The 15,747-nt window shown below is 41.7% G+C and overlaps 1 protein-coding gene across 3 annotated transcripts in view; it reads right to left on the reverse strand.

The window, feature by feature from the left end:
- Inip (INTS3 and NABP interacting protein) overlaps positions 1-15,747 on the reverse strand; it is a 21,280-nt gene continuing 5,533 nt past the window's right edge. For 2 of the 3 annotated variants that reach the window (XM_006994029.4, XM_076564306.1), the window contains exons 3-5: positions 6,320-6,422; positions 5,039-5,129; positions 494-3,674 (exon numbers count right to left, since the gene is read on the reverse strand). In XM_006994029.4, the coding sequence (XP_006994091.1) occupies positions 3,579-3,674; positions 5,039-5,129; positions 6,320-6,422 (290 nt within the window). In that variant the 3' untranslated portion in view covers positions 494-3,578. Of the gene's footprint in view, positions 3,675-5,038; positions 5,130-6,319; positions 6,423-15,747 lie in introns of all 3 variants that reach the window. The other variant, XM_076564307.1, reaches the window with a different exon arrangement.

Here is a 15,747-nt window from a genome sequence, read left to right on the forward strand (position 1 = left end):
TTTGTCATCTCAAGTATTCAAATTTTATTTTCCGTGTCTCAGAAAAACAAAACACACATATACAAAAACATCTTTTTAGGAGCTAGGGAGATGGCTCAAATTGTAAACCACAAGCATGTGGACCTAAGTTCAACCCCCAGCACCCACATAAAAGCCTGGCCGGCACTGTAACCCCAGAACTTAAAAGGAGGATCCCTGGGGCTTGCTGGTCAGTCTAACAAAATCAGTGAGCTCCAGCGTCAGCAGCAGACCCTATTTCAAAAACAAGGTGGAGAAATTTTTATTTTACTCTGCAACCAAGGTTGGGGGCGTGTACGTATTCTTGCATTCACTCTTTCAATAAGTAGATAAAACTACCCCAACATAGCAGGTATTTTTCTAGATGAAGAGGAGAGAGAAAACCCACAATCTTTACCCTTGAAGACTTATAAATAGAATGCAAACTACATACACAGAACTTTCATGAAACTAAAGCACCAATTAACACATGCGGTACAGTTTCCTTTTTCTTTTTTATTTAATGCGGATACAATGCATTAAACCATTAAGCTGCCTTAACTGGAGAAACGAGCTGAGACTTGTACTTTAAAAAATACCGGCCTAAACAAGTAAGACAATAGTCAGTGTGTGCTATTCCCATTTTATAGATGGCATGGCGTGCAAAAAGGTTCGGAGATTTACCTAAATTCACCCATGAGCTCAGAGAAAGAGCACTGGCAGACATTTCACTTAAGGGCTTCAGCTGAATCCAATCCTGTCTTCAACACTGCAGGCTGACTCATCCCTGACCCAGCTCATTCTCTTTCATCATACTGTTTTGGGGGGTGTGGGTACGGCTAAGGAGTAGGGCATACTCTGTAGCCCAGGCTGGCCTTACCTGAGTGCTAGGATTAGTCATGATCCACTACACTGGACTGGACTGCAGTTCTGACCTTTGTCTGGGGCACCCTTCACTCTTGCGAGTTACATCACCTACATACTTATAACCCTCTCCAGACTGCAGTGTACACCAAGATGCCTCTCTTGTGCCATAACGGCTTGCTTTATGACTACTTGTATGCCAGAGTAGGCCTCCTCAATGTCACCTCCCCATACACAGGTCTCAGTGATCTTTTTGTCTCTCACGCACAGCACATGCCACATACTCATCTCTGTGTATCTGTTACACAAGGCAGAGGACCAGTGAAAAGTCCTAGTTGGTGGGATGGCATCATCAGTGTGACACAACCCAGAATCACCTGGGAGATGGGCCTCTGGGCATGCCTTTCAGAATCCTCTGATAGTGTTAACTGAGGTAGAAGATACACCACTGTTGGGAGCAGAACCACTGCCCGGCTGTGCAGGAGAAAACGGTAGCACCTGCTCTTTGTCCTCCACTGGACTGTAGATGAGGTCGACCAGTTGCTTCCGGCTCCTGCTGCGTTGACTTCTCCACCCGATGGACGGTGTCTTGAACTGTGAGCCAACACCAGCCTTTCTCCCTTAGGGTTTTTTCCTCAGGGTACTTTATGTCAGAAACAGGAAAGGAACACAGGCACCTAAATTACAAAGTCACACAGTAGGCCAAGGCTTCAATAGTGGAAACTATACACACACTGATCTCCCTAGTATCAGTAGACAGATTTAGAACCGTGTCAGTATGTCAGGAATCCCACAGAACAGACACAGCTCCTAGGAGCCCAAGGAGACAGACGCTGGACGGTCTTTTGGCAGGAGAGGAGCAGACACGGCAGATATGAGGACGCCCTGCAGTGGGGGCACTTTTATAACTAGAAGAGTTCCACCTCACTCAGATGTACAAGTCAGTTCCCGTTCTTAAGAGGCACAGCGTCTTCTAGGACTGCTCGCTACTGCTTCCTTTGAGCAGGGGTGCTGTGCTTGGTGAAAACACCTACAGGGAACGATCAGGAGCCTAACTGTGGCTGAAGGCTGACCCGACTGAAAACGTGAGGTTTAAACGCCCCACACCAGATGGGGATGCAGGACAGTCTGTTACACGGGTCGCAGAGGGACTGGGACTGTGGCTCAGGGAGACAACACTGCACAGCTTTTACAAATCCCTAGGGTCAGTCCTCAGGATCCTCACAAAGATCACTGTGATCATGACATTTGTGTGCAAGATGTGTTCCAGAACTGTCTAACCCATGCTTCCACACTTGATTTTTTATTTATTTATTTATTTTGTTTTTTTGAGACAGGGTTTCTCTGTGTAGCTTTGGAGTCTGTCCTGGATCTCACTCTGTAGCCCAGGCTGGCCTTGAACTCACAGAGATCCGCCTGTCTCTGCCTCCCGAGCACTGGGATTACAGGCGTGCGCCACCACTGCCCGGCTCACATTTTATTTTACTCACACTCTAGTTTTGTAGGAGAAAGGGCAGACAGTGGTAACTACATATCTAAGTAAGCACCTTAGTTTCTTGTTAAAGTTGGGCCCTATTGAGTAACTTGCTTAACTTAAGTCTTTTTTATTTAAAAGACTTTAAAAGGCCTAATTTGCCTAATTTTAAATTTTCAATTAGATAAAAATATAAGACCACTCAGACACACCACTTCTGTAGCAAAATGAAGTGAGAAGACAAATATATTTAAAGCCACCATATTACTTAGTTGTTTTTCATAACAGTATTTAGTCACATCATTTATAATAGCATTTATTTGAAAATGATTTAAGATTGGTTGGTAATTGAGTCTTATTTGTAATTTTCTTTTAAAATTCAGAGTAGGAGAACTAGTTATCAACTCAGAATATTTCTGGATTGCTTCTGAGCACAGAAACCACAAATGTTTGTAATGTAAGCCTGTTGTTTGCATTGTTTTTGGTGTGTGTGGGTGGTTGGAGACAGGATTTCTCTGTGTAGTTTTGGTGCCTGTCCTGGATCTCACTCTGTAGCCCAGGCTGACCTTGAACTCACAGAGATCCGCCTGGCTTTGCCTCCCCAGTGCTGGGATTAAAGGCGTGCGCCACCACCACCTGGCTTATTTGCATTTTTAAAAAGCATCCTCATTTCTCTAAAGTTAGGGCTATACATGGTTCTTTCGGTGTGTGTGTGTGTGTGTGTGTGTGTGTGTGTGTGTGTGTGTGTGTGTGTGTGTGTGTGTGTTTTGAGGCACAGTCTTATATCCTCAGACTGGTCTCAAAATCACTACTACCTAGGCAAGGACGGTTTTGAAGTTCTCATCCTCCCGCCTGTGTTTCTCTATGCCCCTGAGATTACGGGCATGCACATCAGAGCTTGTCTGTGTAGTGCTGGGGTCAACCCCAGGGCTTCATGCAGGAGACATTCAGTCCGACTTGAAGAACGTGATGCAGATTTTATGAAACTAAGCGATTCTGAGTCTGAGAGTGAAGAGTTAAATGGTAATACAAAAAACGTAGTCATGGCCAGCACAACCAACTCTGCCAGCAATAGAGCTTCCAAAGTCCTCAGCATCCAGCTCCCTTCTTCTCACTCACTCACTATTCCTTTCTTAAAGAAACAAAAACTAAGTTCTCCAAAGTTCCGAAAGTCAGTTTGTACAGAGCTGAGTGAGAGCTCTGCCACTGGATAGTATGAGGTCCCTTTATCCAGACACCGTCTTCATTCTGGGTCAAGGCGAGGTAAAACAGGGAGAATGAGATTCCCGAAGGCTGAGTCTTGAGTTATGAAGTATCCGGATGAATGTGCGTGAGCATGCTGAGAAAGAGCCAAACAACACAAAAGCTAGTAAGAGACACGTTTGCTTCCACTAAGGCGTCAGCAGTCCGGACCCTTTCTGATGCCTAAGATCTAGTGTATTTATGCAGCAGGTCTAACCCTGCTAACTCTGTTTACACAGACGGACAATAACACCGTCGTTCAGATTAACACGCTGTATCAGGCACTCATCCAGCAGCCTCTGTATCTATCTCTGTGGGACTGACTCTCTTCCATCAGCAGACACGACTGCTTTGTTCTTTGGAATGAAGAAAAGCAGCAGCAGAGGTCACGAGCCCAAAGCCTGGGGAAGGGCAGCATCTGAAGGGATGGCGAACCGTGACCACTGATGACTAAAATCCAACAGAGAGGACTTTGGAATGCAACTCATTTAAAACTGTCAGTAACTTCTCTCTTAAGAAAGAGAAAGAGAGAGAGAGAGAGAGAGAGAGAGAGAGAGAGAGAAGAAAGAGAGAGAGAGAGAGAGAGAGAGAGAGAGAAAGAAAGAAAGAAAGAAAGAAAGAAAGAAAGAAAGAAAGAAAGAAAGAAAGAAAGAAAGAAAGAAAGAAAGAAAGGACTGCTTTTGGCCATTTAACGTGAGATGATCTTTATAATGTCCATTCTAATTCTGGGATTCTTCTTAAAAGCAAAGGCAATTACACTATACCTTTCAAATTTTTTTAAGTTTTATGAGATAGAGTTTTGCTATGTAGCCCAGGCTGGCCTGGAACTCAAGATCCTCCCATTCCACCCTTGAAGTGATGATATTACAGGGGTTTTATATATGAATAACCTCCCTGCCTCCCACCCCCCAAAAGGATGTTTCACCCAAGGTCTCTGGGAATTGTAAATTATCCAAGAGGAAAGTAATACTAAAACTATTACTTTTTAGAATAATGTTTCCAAGCTGGAATATCACATTTATAAGCCTAACAGTAAGAATCTTTAAAATATTGTCCATGCAAGCAGTGTAGACTATTAAAAAGATATCCAAATGGTAAACCAGGAAGACAATCAGACAAAGTAATGGTGTGACAAATTTGAAGATACATATGCTCCTATTAAACCAGCCAGTTCAATTTTCTGTATCATTCTGTCTAAATATTTTTTGTGAACAAGCAATCCCTTGGTAAAGCACAGCAGAGAATTAATCATGACTGCATTAACACATAAAAGATACTTTGATTACTACTGTACTGGTCTTTCAATCCCTCTGGGCATGAGCAAACATTGGAAAACCACCCTGATTATGTTTAGAACAGGTTTATAGACATTGCTCCATTGAGATACAAAGTAAGCACTGTGTTGCCTTCTAGTACCTGGAACTCTCCACTGAGAGCAGGCTGTAGATTCATTTTACTCACCTGCAGGGCTGCCTTCTGCTGGGCTGCAATGTGCTGCTGCTCAGCATGATCCCGAAAGTCCTTATTAAGAGAGGGTCTGGAGAGGGAGATGCTAAAATGGAAATCTTGGTTACTTGGTTACTGAACACAGAGATATCCTGATCTTAAAAAAACAAAAACAAAACAAAACAAAAACTATACAAGGGTATTTATTAGATTGGCATATTTTTTATTATAGTAAATTACATTTTAAAATTGAGGAGTATAGCGGACACATAAGAATTGTACGTATTTACGGTTATAGTGTTTTGATATTTGTATACATTAAAAATTAAGTCAAGCCAGATAACCTATCCATCAGGTCACATGCCAATACTATGATACTATACAAGATCTCTCAGTAATTTTCAGGTGTACGTCATTACTTACTAACCACCATGCTGTATAAGAAATCTGAAGAGATCGTGGGTGTTTCTGTTTTCTATGTGTAGCACTAGAAATCATACCCAAGGCCTCAAGCACACTAAACCAGAGTAATCCTGAAGCCTTTATGGATTTACGTTAAATCACATAGTGTTCATTAAGTATTCCTTTAAAAACTGTTTTTAATTTGTTGGTTTTGTGTCAGACATATGGAGATCAGTTTTCTATACCATGTAAGTCCTAGGGATAGAACTCAGGTTGCTGCTGCTGCTTTTTTCGTGGGGGGGGGGGGGGGGGGGAAGGAGTGGGTTTGAGACAAGGTTTCACTTTGTAGCTCTCTCTGGCTATCCTGGATCTCACTATGTAGACCAGGCTGGCTTTAAACTCCCAGAGAATCACCTGCCTCTGCCTCCCAAGTGCTGGGATTAAAGGTATACATACTGGACATTAACATTTTTAAAAACTGTTAACAAATAGCATGTTTATCAACAGTAAAACCATACTTCATTGTCTGTATCATAATTAAACTTATGATGACCATATTCTACACAGGTTGAACAACTGTGAATTAAAAAAAAAAAAAGCCAAGCTGACAGTGGCTTACTCACGAGATTCTAAAGCAGCTACCAGACAGCTGGCTCTGTGCCAAGCACGAGGGATATACAGAGACGCAAAACAAATCACAGACAACAGCAGCTATGATGAAATGTGATGATGCACATGACGTAATAGGAAGGGGCAGGCACTGGGATTTTGGTAAGGAGAAGCTTAAAGTGTAGACCTAATTCTAACAGTAATGAGACCTCCAAAGAGTGCTAGTCAGCGCTTTTCTCTTTAAAAGTATGATTAATAATAGCACCTCCAAAGAACAGTCAATACCTAGCTCCAGGGTGACTTGCTGAAGATTGGTTCTGCATAAGTAATTTTCTTTTCTCTTTGTCCAGTTCAGCCAAAATCGCAACTCTGTTTTTATTTTGAAAACCTAAAGAAAAAGAAGGGAGGGGGAATAAGAAGCATTTTAGACCAAGGCCATGTAGAAGCCAGAAAGCAAAATTCCTATTCTCTAGCATGGTCATGAACTCACTAGTAAGTTCTTTCTCCCTACTGGCCATTTCCCAGCAACTTTAAGAGCAGAATACATTACCAGATGTGGTGGCAAACATATAATCCCAGCACTTGAGAGGTGGAGTTCAAGGCCTGCCTGGCCTACATGAGCCCTTATCTCTTTAAAACAAAACAAAAAATCCAGTGGGGTGGGGAGTGTAGCTCAGTTGGTAGAGTGTTTGCTGAATGTGCAAAACCCTTGGATTCGACCTCCAATACAGCATAAACCAGATGTGGTGGTGCATACCTACACCGGGGAGGTAGAGGCAGAGAGCAAGAGTTCAAGGTCATCTCTGGCTATGCAACACATTCAAGGGCAGCCTGGGCTGTATGACTTAAAACAAACTTAAAACACCCTGACTTAAAACAAACAAACAAAAAACAGGCTCAGCAATGGTAGCATACACCTTTAATTCCAACACTCTCAGGAAACAGAGGCAGGTGGATTTTTGTTGAGTTCTAGGTCAACTAGGGCTACCTAGTTTGACCCTAAAAAAAGTGTGTTGCATGTGTGTGCTGTGATGGCTCAATAGTTAAGAGTACTGGTTGCTCTTCCAGAGGACCTGGGTTCAATTCCCAGCACCCACAGGCAGCTCACAACTGTAACTCCAGTTCCAGGGGATCTGATACCATCTTTGGAACTCTGTAGGCACCAGGCACAAACATGGCACCCAGACATACATGTAAACAAAACACCCATACAAATAATATCTAAAAAAAAAAAAAAAATCAAAAACAAAAAAACCCAATGAGCATAAAAGATGGATACAAAATAAAAGCAAGGACTTTTAAGATGTATTTATTAATTTTTGCAGTAGCAGGACCCATCCCTTGTACATCCCATGCAAGCACTCTTCCACTAACCACAATTCAAGCACCAAGACTCTGGTCTAAATAATTCTACTCACCAAGGTATGAGTTATAGCATTTGTTTTGGACTAAATTTGGGGGCCCAAAATATTGCACAGTCAAATCTACAGGTGTGCAGATTCTTACATGAAGAAACAAGCATTATGCAGGCTGGAGAGATGGCTTAGCAGTTAAGAGCACTGACTACTCTTCCAGAGATCCTGAGTTCAATACCCAGCAACCACAAGTGGCTCACAACCATCTACAGTGGGATCTGATGCCCTCTTCTGGCATAAAGGCGTATATGCAGATAGAGCATTCATATACATAAAATAAATAAATAAATCACAAAACCCCCCACCAAAACAAATACTGTGCATACTCAGATCAAATTCATTAAAAAAATGAAACATTTTTGAAGGAAAAACCAAATAATTCCAAATGACCAGACCAGAAAGCAAGTCTAAGAAATAGCACAACTCATAGGATATATAGACACCTCCTTTTATCAAATACTTATTTAATATTTGACTTAATTCTAAGCCTTAAACTTAGAGAAGATCTCAGCACGTTGCAGCAGGCAGTATGCGGCTAAGCTTTAAAAATCCAAATTAAAGTCAGATGGTGGTGGCAAACACCTTTAAACCCAGGACTTGGGAGACAGGAGTAGGTGACTCTCTGAGTTCGAGGCCAGGCTGGTTTACAAAGTGAGTTCCAGGACAGCCAGGGCTACACAGTTAAAACCCTGTCTCAAAAAACAATCAACAAACAAACAAATCCAAATTAAAATGCCAACATGTGAACACTGAAGGACTCCACATTCTCAGATCTCTAGCCTCTGCAAATCTATCTAATTCAGATTCCCACACAGCAGCAACAAGCCAGAACCAAAAAGAGTATTCTCCCTCTAGCTGGCCACTCTCAAGCTCTTTATAATCCTGAGCAGACTTGTTTGTATGACCATAGGAGTCTGCATTTCTGATCCCTAGCTAGTGAGGGGAGACAGACAGAGAGACGGGGTCCTGGGAGTGTAAAAGGACTGGGAAACACAGAAGGATATTGAATAGGAGGAGCAGGAGACAATTACAGCTCTGGAGACTAGAAGGGTAACTTTGGGATGAGGGCACTTTCAGTAAGGGTAGACCTAAGCATGCCTAAATACCCATCTGTGGGACTGTGGGAATTGTACAATGACTTACAGAGAAGACCTGGTAGGTGGAAATGTCCCCGAGAGGGAGACTGGTTGAGATGGCACAGCATGTATAAGGTATTCATAGATATGGGCCTAACCAGAATAGCTGAAACTTGCAGTTCTCAATTTAACCAGGCACCAGTAGCCTGTCTATAGGCAGGAGTTTGGGAAATGCCATATCTATTTTAGTAATTTATCCTCTCCCATTTTCCATCTCTGAACCTGTTATACCACAAATTCTAGTAACAGCAGACTACTTTTTAATAACTACCAGTGACAGTACATTCTGGCATTTCTAAAAAGATGGTTTTATGAACTTTCCAGGCAATTTTTCATACTAGATCTAGAGCCCATTTCCTGCTGACATGCTCCTGGAGGAAAACGGGCCATCAACATCAACTGTCAGGTTGCTGAAATGCCCCTTCTCTTTTCCCAGGTAGTGACAGTGGGTCAGACAGGCCAAGCATGAAATGTCCAGGGAAGGTGAACTTATCCCAAGTACAGTGGAAACAGAACAGAATAGTTTTGTATGTAGCAGGAACCTGCACTGATCTCCGAGAGCAAGGCAAGCTAATGATGTCACTGGTTATGTGGTCTAATGTATAAAGCCTCTCTCCCACAGTAAAGACGCACCACGAAGCTGGACATGATGACCCACTCTTGGGGGGTACTCGCCCTTGGGAGGTAAAAGCAGCAGGATCAGGCATTCAAGACTACCTTCAGCTGTACAGCAAGGTTTTAAGACTAGCCTGGGCTACATCAGACCCTGTTACAAAAAAAATAAAGGGCACTGCAGATCTGGGATATCTTACTGTAAGAAGGCAAGAAGTCCATTAAAAAAAAAAAAAAAGTCCAAGGTTGCCCTTGGACAAAGAAGCCAGTTGAGGCTAACCAGACTGTCAATTTGAATATTAAAAAGAGAAGAGTTAACCAGGTGTGAAGCTCATACCAGTAATCTTAGCCCCAGAGCTCTTAAACAGGAAGACTGCTAGGAATTCCAGCCAATCTGGGCTACTGGTAATGAATGAATTCTAAGCTAGCATAAGCTAAAAACAAACAGAGACAGGGAGAGGGAGAGACAAGAAGAGGTGATAGCCCGAGTTACAGCTGGAGTGACGGGTCAGTGACTGCAGGGCAACCACTGGGTTTCTGAAATTCCCAGGTTCTTTATCGTGGAGGGCTACACTATATGACAACTAACATGTTAAAATGAGCTCACAGACAGCATGGAAACGCTTCTTAGAAAATTTGTGAAAGATTTTCCGCTTTGCCTTTGAAAGCATTACTAAGCAACTTAATTTATAATTGGATATAATTGCTTCATAATCATACATAATATTCCAGAATGCTTACAAATTAAAAACCTCTCAACTTTACACATGACATTCAAATTCAGCGAAAACTTAAAGACTACTACAGTTGAAACCTGAAGCCAGGGGCGCAGTGATACATTGTAACCCCAGGACTGGAAAGTCAGAGCTCAGAGAAAAGGCTGTGTAGGTCCGCATCTTCTGAGCTGGCCTTGCCATTTTGAAATGCATCCTTCCTTTTCAAAGTTTTAGATCTAAACTGGGTGTGGTGGCAACACCTTTAATTCCAGAACTCGGGGAGGCAGGTAGAGCTGAGTTCTGAGGCAAGCCTGGCTTACATGTACATAGTGAGTCTCAGGCCAGATAAGTCTACATGGTGAGATTGTCACAAAAACAAAAACAAACAAAAAACATGACCTAACGGAGTATGAGTTTTGAGCAAAGTATTTACACTATGAAAGTATAAAAAATCCAGCAAATACTATTTAAGTACTAATAATTTCTTACTTCAAACTTGAAACTTGAGGCAAACTAGTTAGTCTGTCTGGTTATATGAGGTAAGGTACAATTTCTCTCATTTTCTCTCACCAGTAGAATTCTTACAAACTCAAAGGTTAAACTATTTAAACAAAGGGGTATACTCACTAGTGAGATTTTCTTTAATACCTATGGTCTCATGCTATAACTTATGTGCCTGTGTTCACTTTTAGCACAAGGATTATTTACTGTATTACCTCACATACAGTAGGAACTATAGTATCCTCATGTCGGTCAAATACAATTTTCTTAGAATGAAACAGTACACTAAAATACTTTCACTTTTCAAATGATAAGTCTTAGTTTGAATGTAATTGTCCCCCAAAGGTCATAGGGAGTGGCACTATTAGGAGGTGTAACTTTGTTGGAGTAGGTATGGCCTTGTTGGAGGAAGTGGGGGTGGGTTTTGAGGTCTCATACATGCTCAAGCCATGCTCAGTATCCCAGTTCCCTTCCTGTTGCCTGCAAGATACAGAACTCTCAGCTCCTTCTCCAGCACCATGTCTGCCTGCATGTTGTCATGCTTCTCACCTTGATGATAATGGAAAATGGACAAACCTCTGACACTGTTAGCAATCCAATTAAATGTTTTACAAGAGCTGCTGTGGTCATGGTGTCTCTTCAAAGTAAAGAAACCCTAACTAAGACAGAAGTTGGTACCAAAAGTGGGGTATTGTTGTGACAGGTCTGACTATGCTTTTGTTTGAAGGGATATACACCTTGGGATTGTGGATTAGAGAAGCAACTGAATGCTTTAAGTGCTGCTTAATGGGCCATCCTAGCAAGAACATGGAAGACAGTGGTGCTGAGTGTGATTTGAACTGTGACAGGGCTGGCTCAAGAGGTTTCAGAGGAGAATATCAATATGTGGCCTAGAGATCTTTCTTGTGATATTTTGGTAAAGAATGTGGTTGCTTTTTGCCCTTGTCTGAAAAGTATGGCTGAGGCTCAAGTGAAGAGATGTGAATTAATTCTGTTGGCAGAGGAAATCTCAAAACAGCCTCATATAGCTATGTGATGTGATTACATATCCCTTCAAACAAAAGCATGGTCAGACTCATCACCTCAAGACCCTACTTCTGGTACCAACTTCTATCTGAGTTAGGGTTTCTTTATTGTGAAGATACACCAAGACCACAGCAGGTCTTGTAAAGTAAAACATTTAATTGGATTGCTTACAGTTTCAGAGGCTTATCCATTTTCCATTATCATCATGGAGAGAAGCATGGCAGCATGCAGGAAGATATGGTGCTAGAGAAGGAGCTGAGAGTTCTACATCTTGCTTATATAGATTTATAACAAAAGGGAGCAAGCTGAACAAGGAAAAATACAAAATATATAATTTGAGGAGAAAAGGAGCACCAGGAAGTGGAATGGAACAAAGTCCTGTGTTCAAAGAGATAAACAGATTAAGAAATGGAATAAACCGGGCGGTGGTGGCGCACGCCTTTAATCCCAGCACTTGGGAGGCAGATCTCTGTGAGTTAGAGGCCAGCCTGGGCTACCAAGTGAGTTCCAGGAAAGGCGCAAAGCTACATAGAGAAACCCTGTCTCGAAAAACAAAAAAACAACAACAACAACAACAAAAAAGAAATGGAATAAAGGGAGTGGTGACCTCAGGGAAAGATCCCACCCAGCTAAATTCCAACTTGTGAAAAGGAATTAAAAGCTTAGAGTTGGGTGTGGTGATGCAGGCCTTTAATCCCAGCACTTGGAAGGCAGAGGCTGGTGAACTGCTGAGTTTGAGGCTAGCCTGGTCTACAGAGGAAGTTCCAGAACAGCCAAGCTTAGGCAGTGAAGGAAAGTGAAGATGTAATTGAAAGATCTCTGAGTTCAAGGCCAGCCTGGTCTACAGAACAGTTTCAGGACAGCCAAGCTTATGCAATAAAGGAAACCACGGAAAACAGAAAGCTGGTGAAGATGTAGCTGAATAAGGGGACCATGTTCCAGCCCCAGCAAGCAGCAAAACTTGGCAGCTTTGGCTATGTGGTTCTGGCTTTAGAGTCAAGGAGCAACTAAGGAAGGCTGCGAGTCTGGAGTCTGGATTCCAGGGTCCAGAATAAATGGAAGCCTAGAGAGGCTATTCTGTGAAGCTGTGAAGGTGAAGCCTGGATTGCCTTGGAGACCCCAAGATGTTGGAGAGGCCAGAGCCATGGAATCCATAGAGAGCTGCTAACAGGGAGTGGAATGAGCCCAAGAAAGAGAAGTATGTTACAGTCAATAAAGCTGAAAGAAGACGGAGATCTGAAGAGCATTTTGATATCAGACATGGAGATGCAGAGTTGGAATTTGCCCAGCTGGTTTTTGGTCTTGCTTTCATCTAGTATTTCCTTACTATGCTCCTTTTTCTATATTTTGGAATGGTAATGTATATCCTGTGCCATTATATGTTAGAAGTATGTGGTCTGTTTTTTATTTGATTTTATAGGTGATTATAGTTAAGAGATTACATGAATCTCAAAAGAGATTTTGAACTTTGAAACACTGTTGAGACTGTGATTGACTCTGGGGACTTTTTAAAGTTGGACTAAATACATTTTGCATTATATTTTAAGTTTATGGGGGCCAGGGAGTGGAATGTAGTAGTTTGAATGCAATTGGCCTCCATAAGCTCATGGGGGGTAGCACTATTAAGAGGTGTGGCTTTGTTAAAGTAGGTGTGGCCTTGTTGGAAGAAGTGTCACCGTGGGGGTGGGCCTTGAGGTCCCATACATGCTCAAGCCATGCCCAGTGTCCCAGTTCACTTCCTGTTGCCTGCAAGATGTAGAACTCTCAGCTCCTTATCTAGCACCAAGTCTGCCTGTGTGCTACCATGCTTCTCATCATGATAATAATGAACTACACCTCTGAAACTGTAAGATACCCAATTAAATGTTTTACTTTACAAGAACTGCCATGGTCATGGTGTCTCTACACAGCAATAGGAAACACTCATTCACAATTACAGATTCTCATTTTAACACTCAGAAACATTTTACTCCCATATTTTCCTTTGTCACTAAAAAAATCTCAAGAAACCAATTCTCAAAGCACATCTAGAACCCAAGAGGTGATAGTCACTTCCTTTTACCAGTTCTACCGTATTTACAGACTAACTGGAATTCTTTTTATTTCTAAAATAAAAGAACGAAAACTATTCTGTATAATTAATAGCAAACTTATAGGTAACTTATTTCTCTCTTAAAAAACAAACAAAACTTCCCTTAAACTTTTTCCCCTCTCAATCTTCTTAATACTGAGCTTCTTTAATACAATTACTTATGTTGTAGTAATCCCCAACCATAAAATTATTTTCACTACTACTTCATAACTGTAATTTTGCTACTGTTATGATTTATAATGTAAATATCTAATATGGGACCCCTGTGAAAGGGTCATTAGGTTCCCAAAGGACTTGCGACTCATGGGTTAGGAACGGCTGCCTTAAAGAAACTTTATTTGTGTGTGTGTGTGTGTGTGTGTGTGTGTGTGTGTGTGTGTGTGTGTGTGTATACATGCATGCCAGTGCACATGGAGGCCAGAAGAGGGCACTGGATCCTCTTGAAATTACAGGCAGTTCCCACACCCAATGTGAGTACTGGGAACTGAGTTCTGGCCCTTTAAGGAGCATTATGGTGATTTTATTTGTGCTGAAATGTGATTTTATTTGTATATTAATAAAGTTGCCTGGAGATCAGAGCTAAAAGCAGGCCATTTAGCAGAAGTCTGGCGGTGGAGGCACACGTCCTTAATTTGATCACATGGCAGGCAGAATCTCTGTGTGTTCAAGGACAGCCAAGCGATGACCCGAACCTTTAATCTCAGTATGAACCATAGAGACCTGGAGGTCTGTATAGACAGGCAGTGACGAGGAAGTCATGTGGTTGGGTTTAAAACCAATGAGAAGGCAGAACAGAAAGGCAATAAAAAGGACACAGGAAGAAAGTCTCTTTTCTCAGGGGAAAGACAGCAGCAAGTGGTAAGATAAGGTGGTCTTAGCTCTTGGCTACTGCTCGATCTCTGGGCTTTTAACTCTTTATTTGGCTCTGTGTTTCTTATTTAATAAGACTGTTTAGAATGACATCTACAGAGCATAAATGCTCTTAACTGCTGAATCATCTCTGCAGCCCTAATAATATATTTTTCAATTACAGCTATTATACTGATTTTAAAACAAGACTTTTAAAAGTTACCTTAATGTTAAACCTTTCAAGTTGCTATCCTACAAGCTGCAAACTCTCCACAACTATACAGCAAATCTAAGTACCACACTTATGACATGTACACTTGGTATTAAAGGAAAGTCTCTGGGAATATCAGTTTAATATTTTGTATTTATTGGCTTAATATTTTTTTTGTGCAGCCATTACATACATTCACCACAGTCTAAGGATACAATAATCCCTCTTTACAACTGTGTGTGTGTGTGTGTGTGTGTGTGTGTGTGTGTGTGTGTGTGTTCTTTTGGTTCTGTTCCTCTAGAAAACTCGAATACAAGCAAGCAGTGTGGGAACTAAATGAATAAGGAACTGAGACATGGAATCTAATCGGGTTCTCGTACCAGTAGACTACCTATCAATTACTATCAAGAAAATTGCCTCACCATGCCTTAGAACCAATAGGGATAACAGTAACAACATCAAAGAGTAGTTATAGGAAGTACAAACATAAGAAAACACCTAGCAAGTAGTTACTATGACTCATTATCATCCAGAATTCTTTTCTCCATTCTTGCTAACATCAACAGACTCCTGTTAACCCCTTCAGTAAGCAGTGTTACATTATTCAGGGTAGTTATGAGCATCAGCTTTCTAAGTTACATTCACATTAGAGATCTCCCAGGCCAGTCTGATGGGACTGAGGGACCCAAGCTCTCTCCGAACTACACAGATCTTCTTGCTACTTTACAATATTATTTTTCTTTGACCCAATTTCATCCCTAATTTTAACCTGGGGCCTAGGTTCAAACCCTAACATGTATTTTCTTTAGCAGTTCAAAAATGAAATAAAAAAGGGATCTAGGCTTTAAAATCCTACTCCAAAATGTGTCTCTGTACCCCCCCTTTTTCTGTTTTGGTTTTTCGAGACAGGGTTTCTCTGTGTAGCTTTGCGCCTTTCCTAGATCTCGCTCTGTAGACCAGGCTGGCCTCGAACTCAGAGATCCACCTGCCTCTGTCTCCGGAATGCTGGAATTAAAGGCGTGCGCCACCACCGCCCAAATGCATCTACACTCTTTAAAAGGTATAAATATGAGAATTTTCACAAATCCTTCAAACACATAGTGATGCTTGAGAGACAAGCACACCTTAAAATATAAGCCTGAGCTGGGCGGTGGT

The sequence above is a fragment of the Peromyscus maniculatus genome, chromosome 2 (assembly GCF_049852395.1).
Source record: "Peromyscus maniculatus bairdii isolate BWxNUB_F1_BW_parent chromosome 2, HU_Pman_BW_mat_3.1, whole genome shotgun sequence".
Lineage (NCBI taxonomy): Eukaryota > Metazoa > Chordata > Mammalia > Rodentia > Cricetidae > Peromyscus > Peromyscus maniculatus.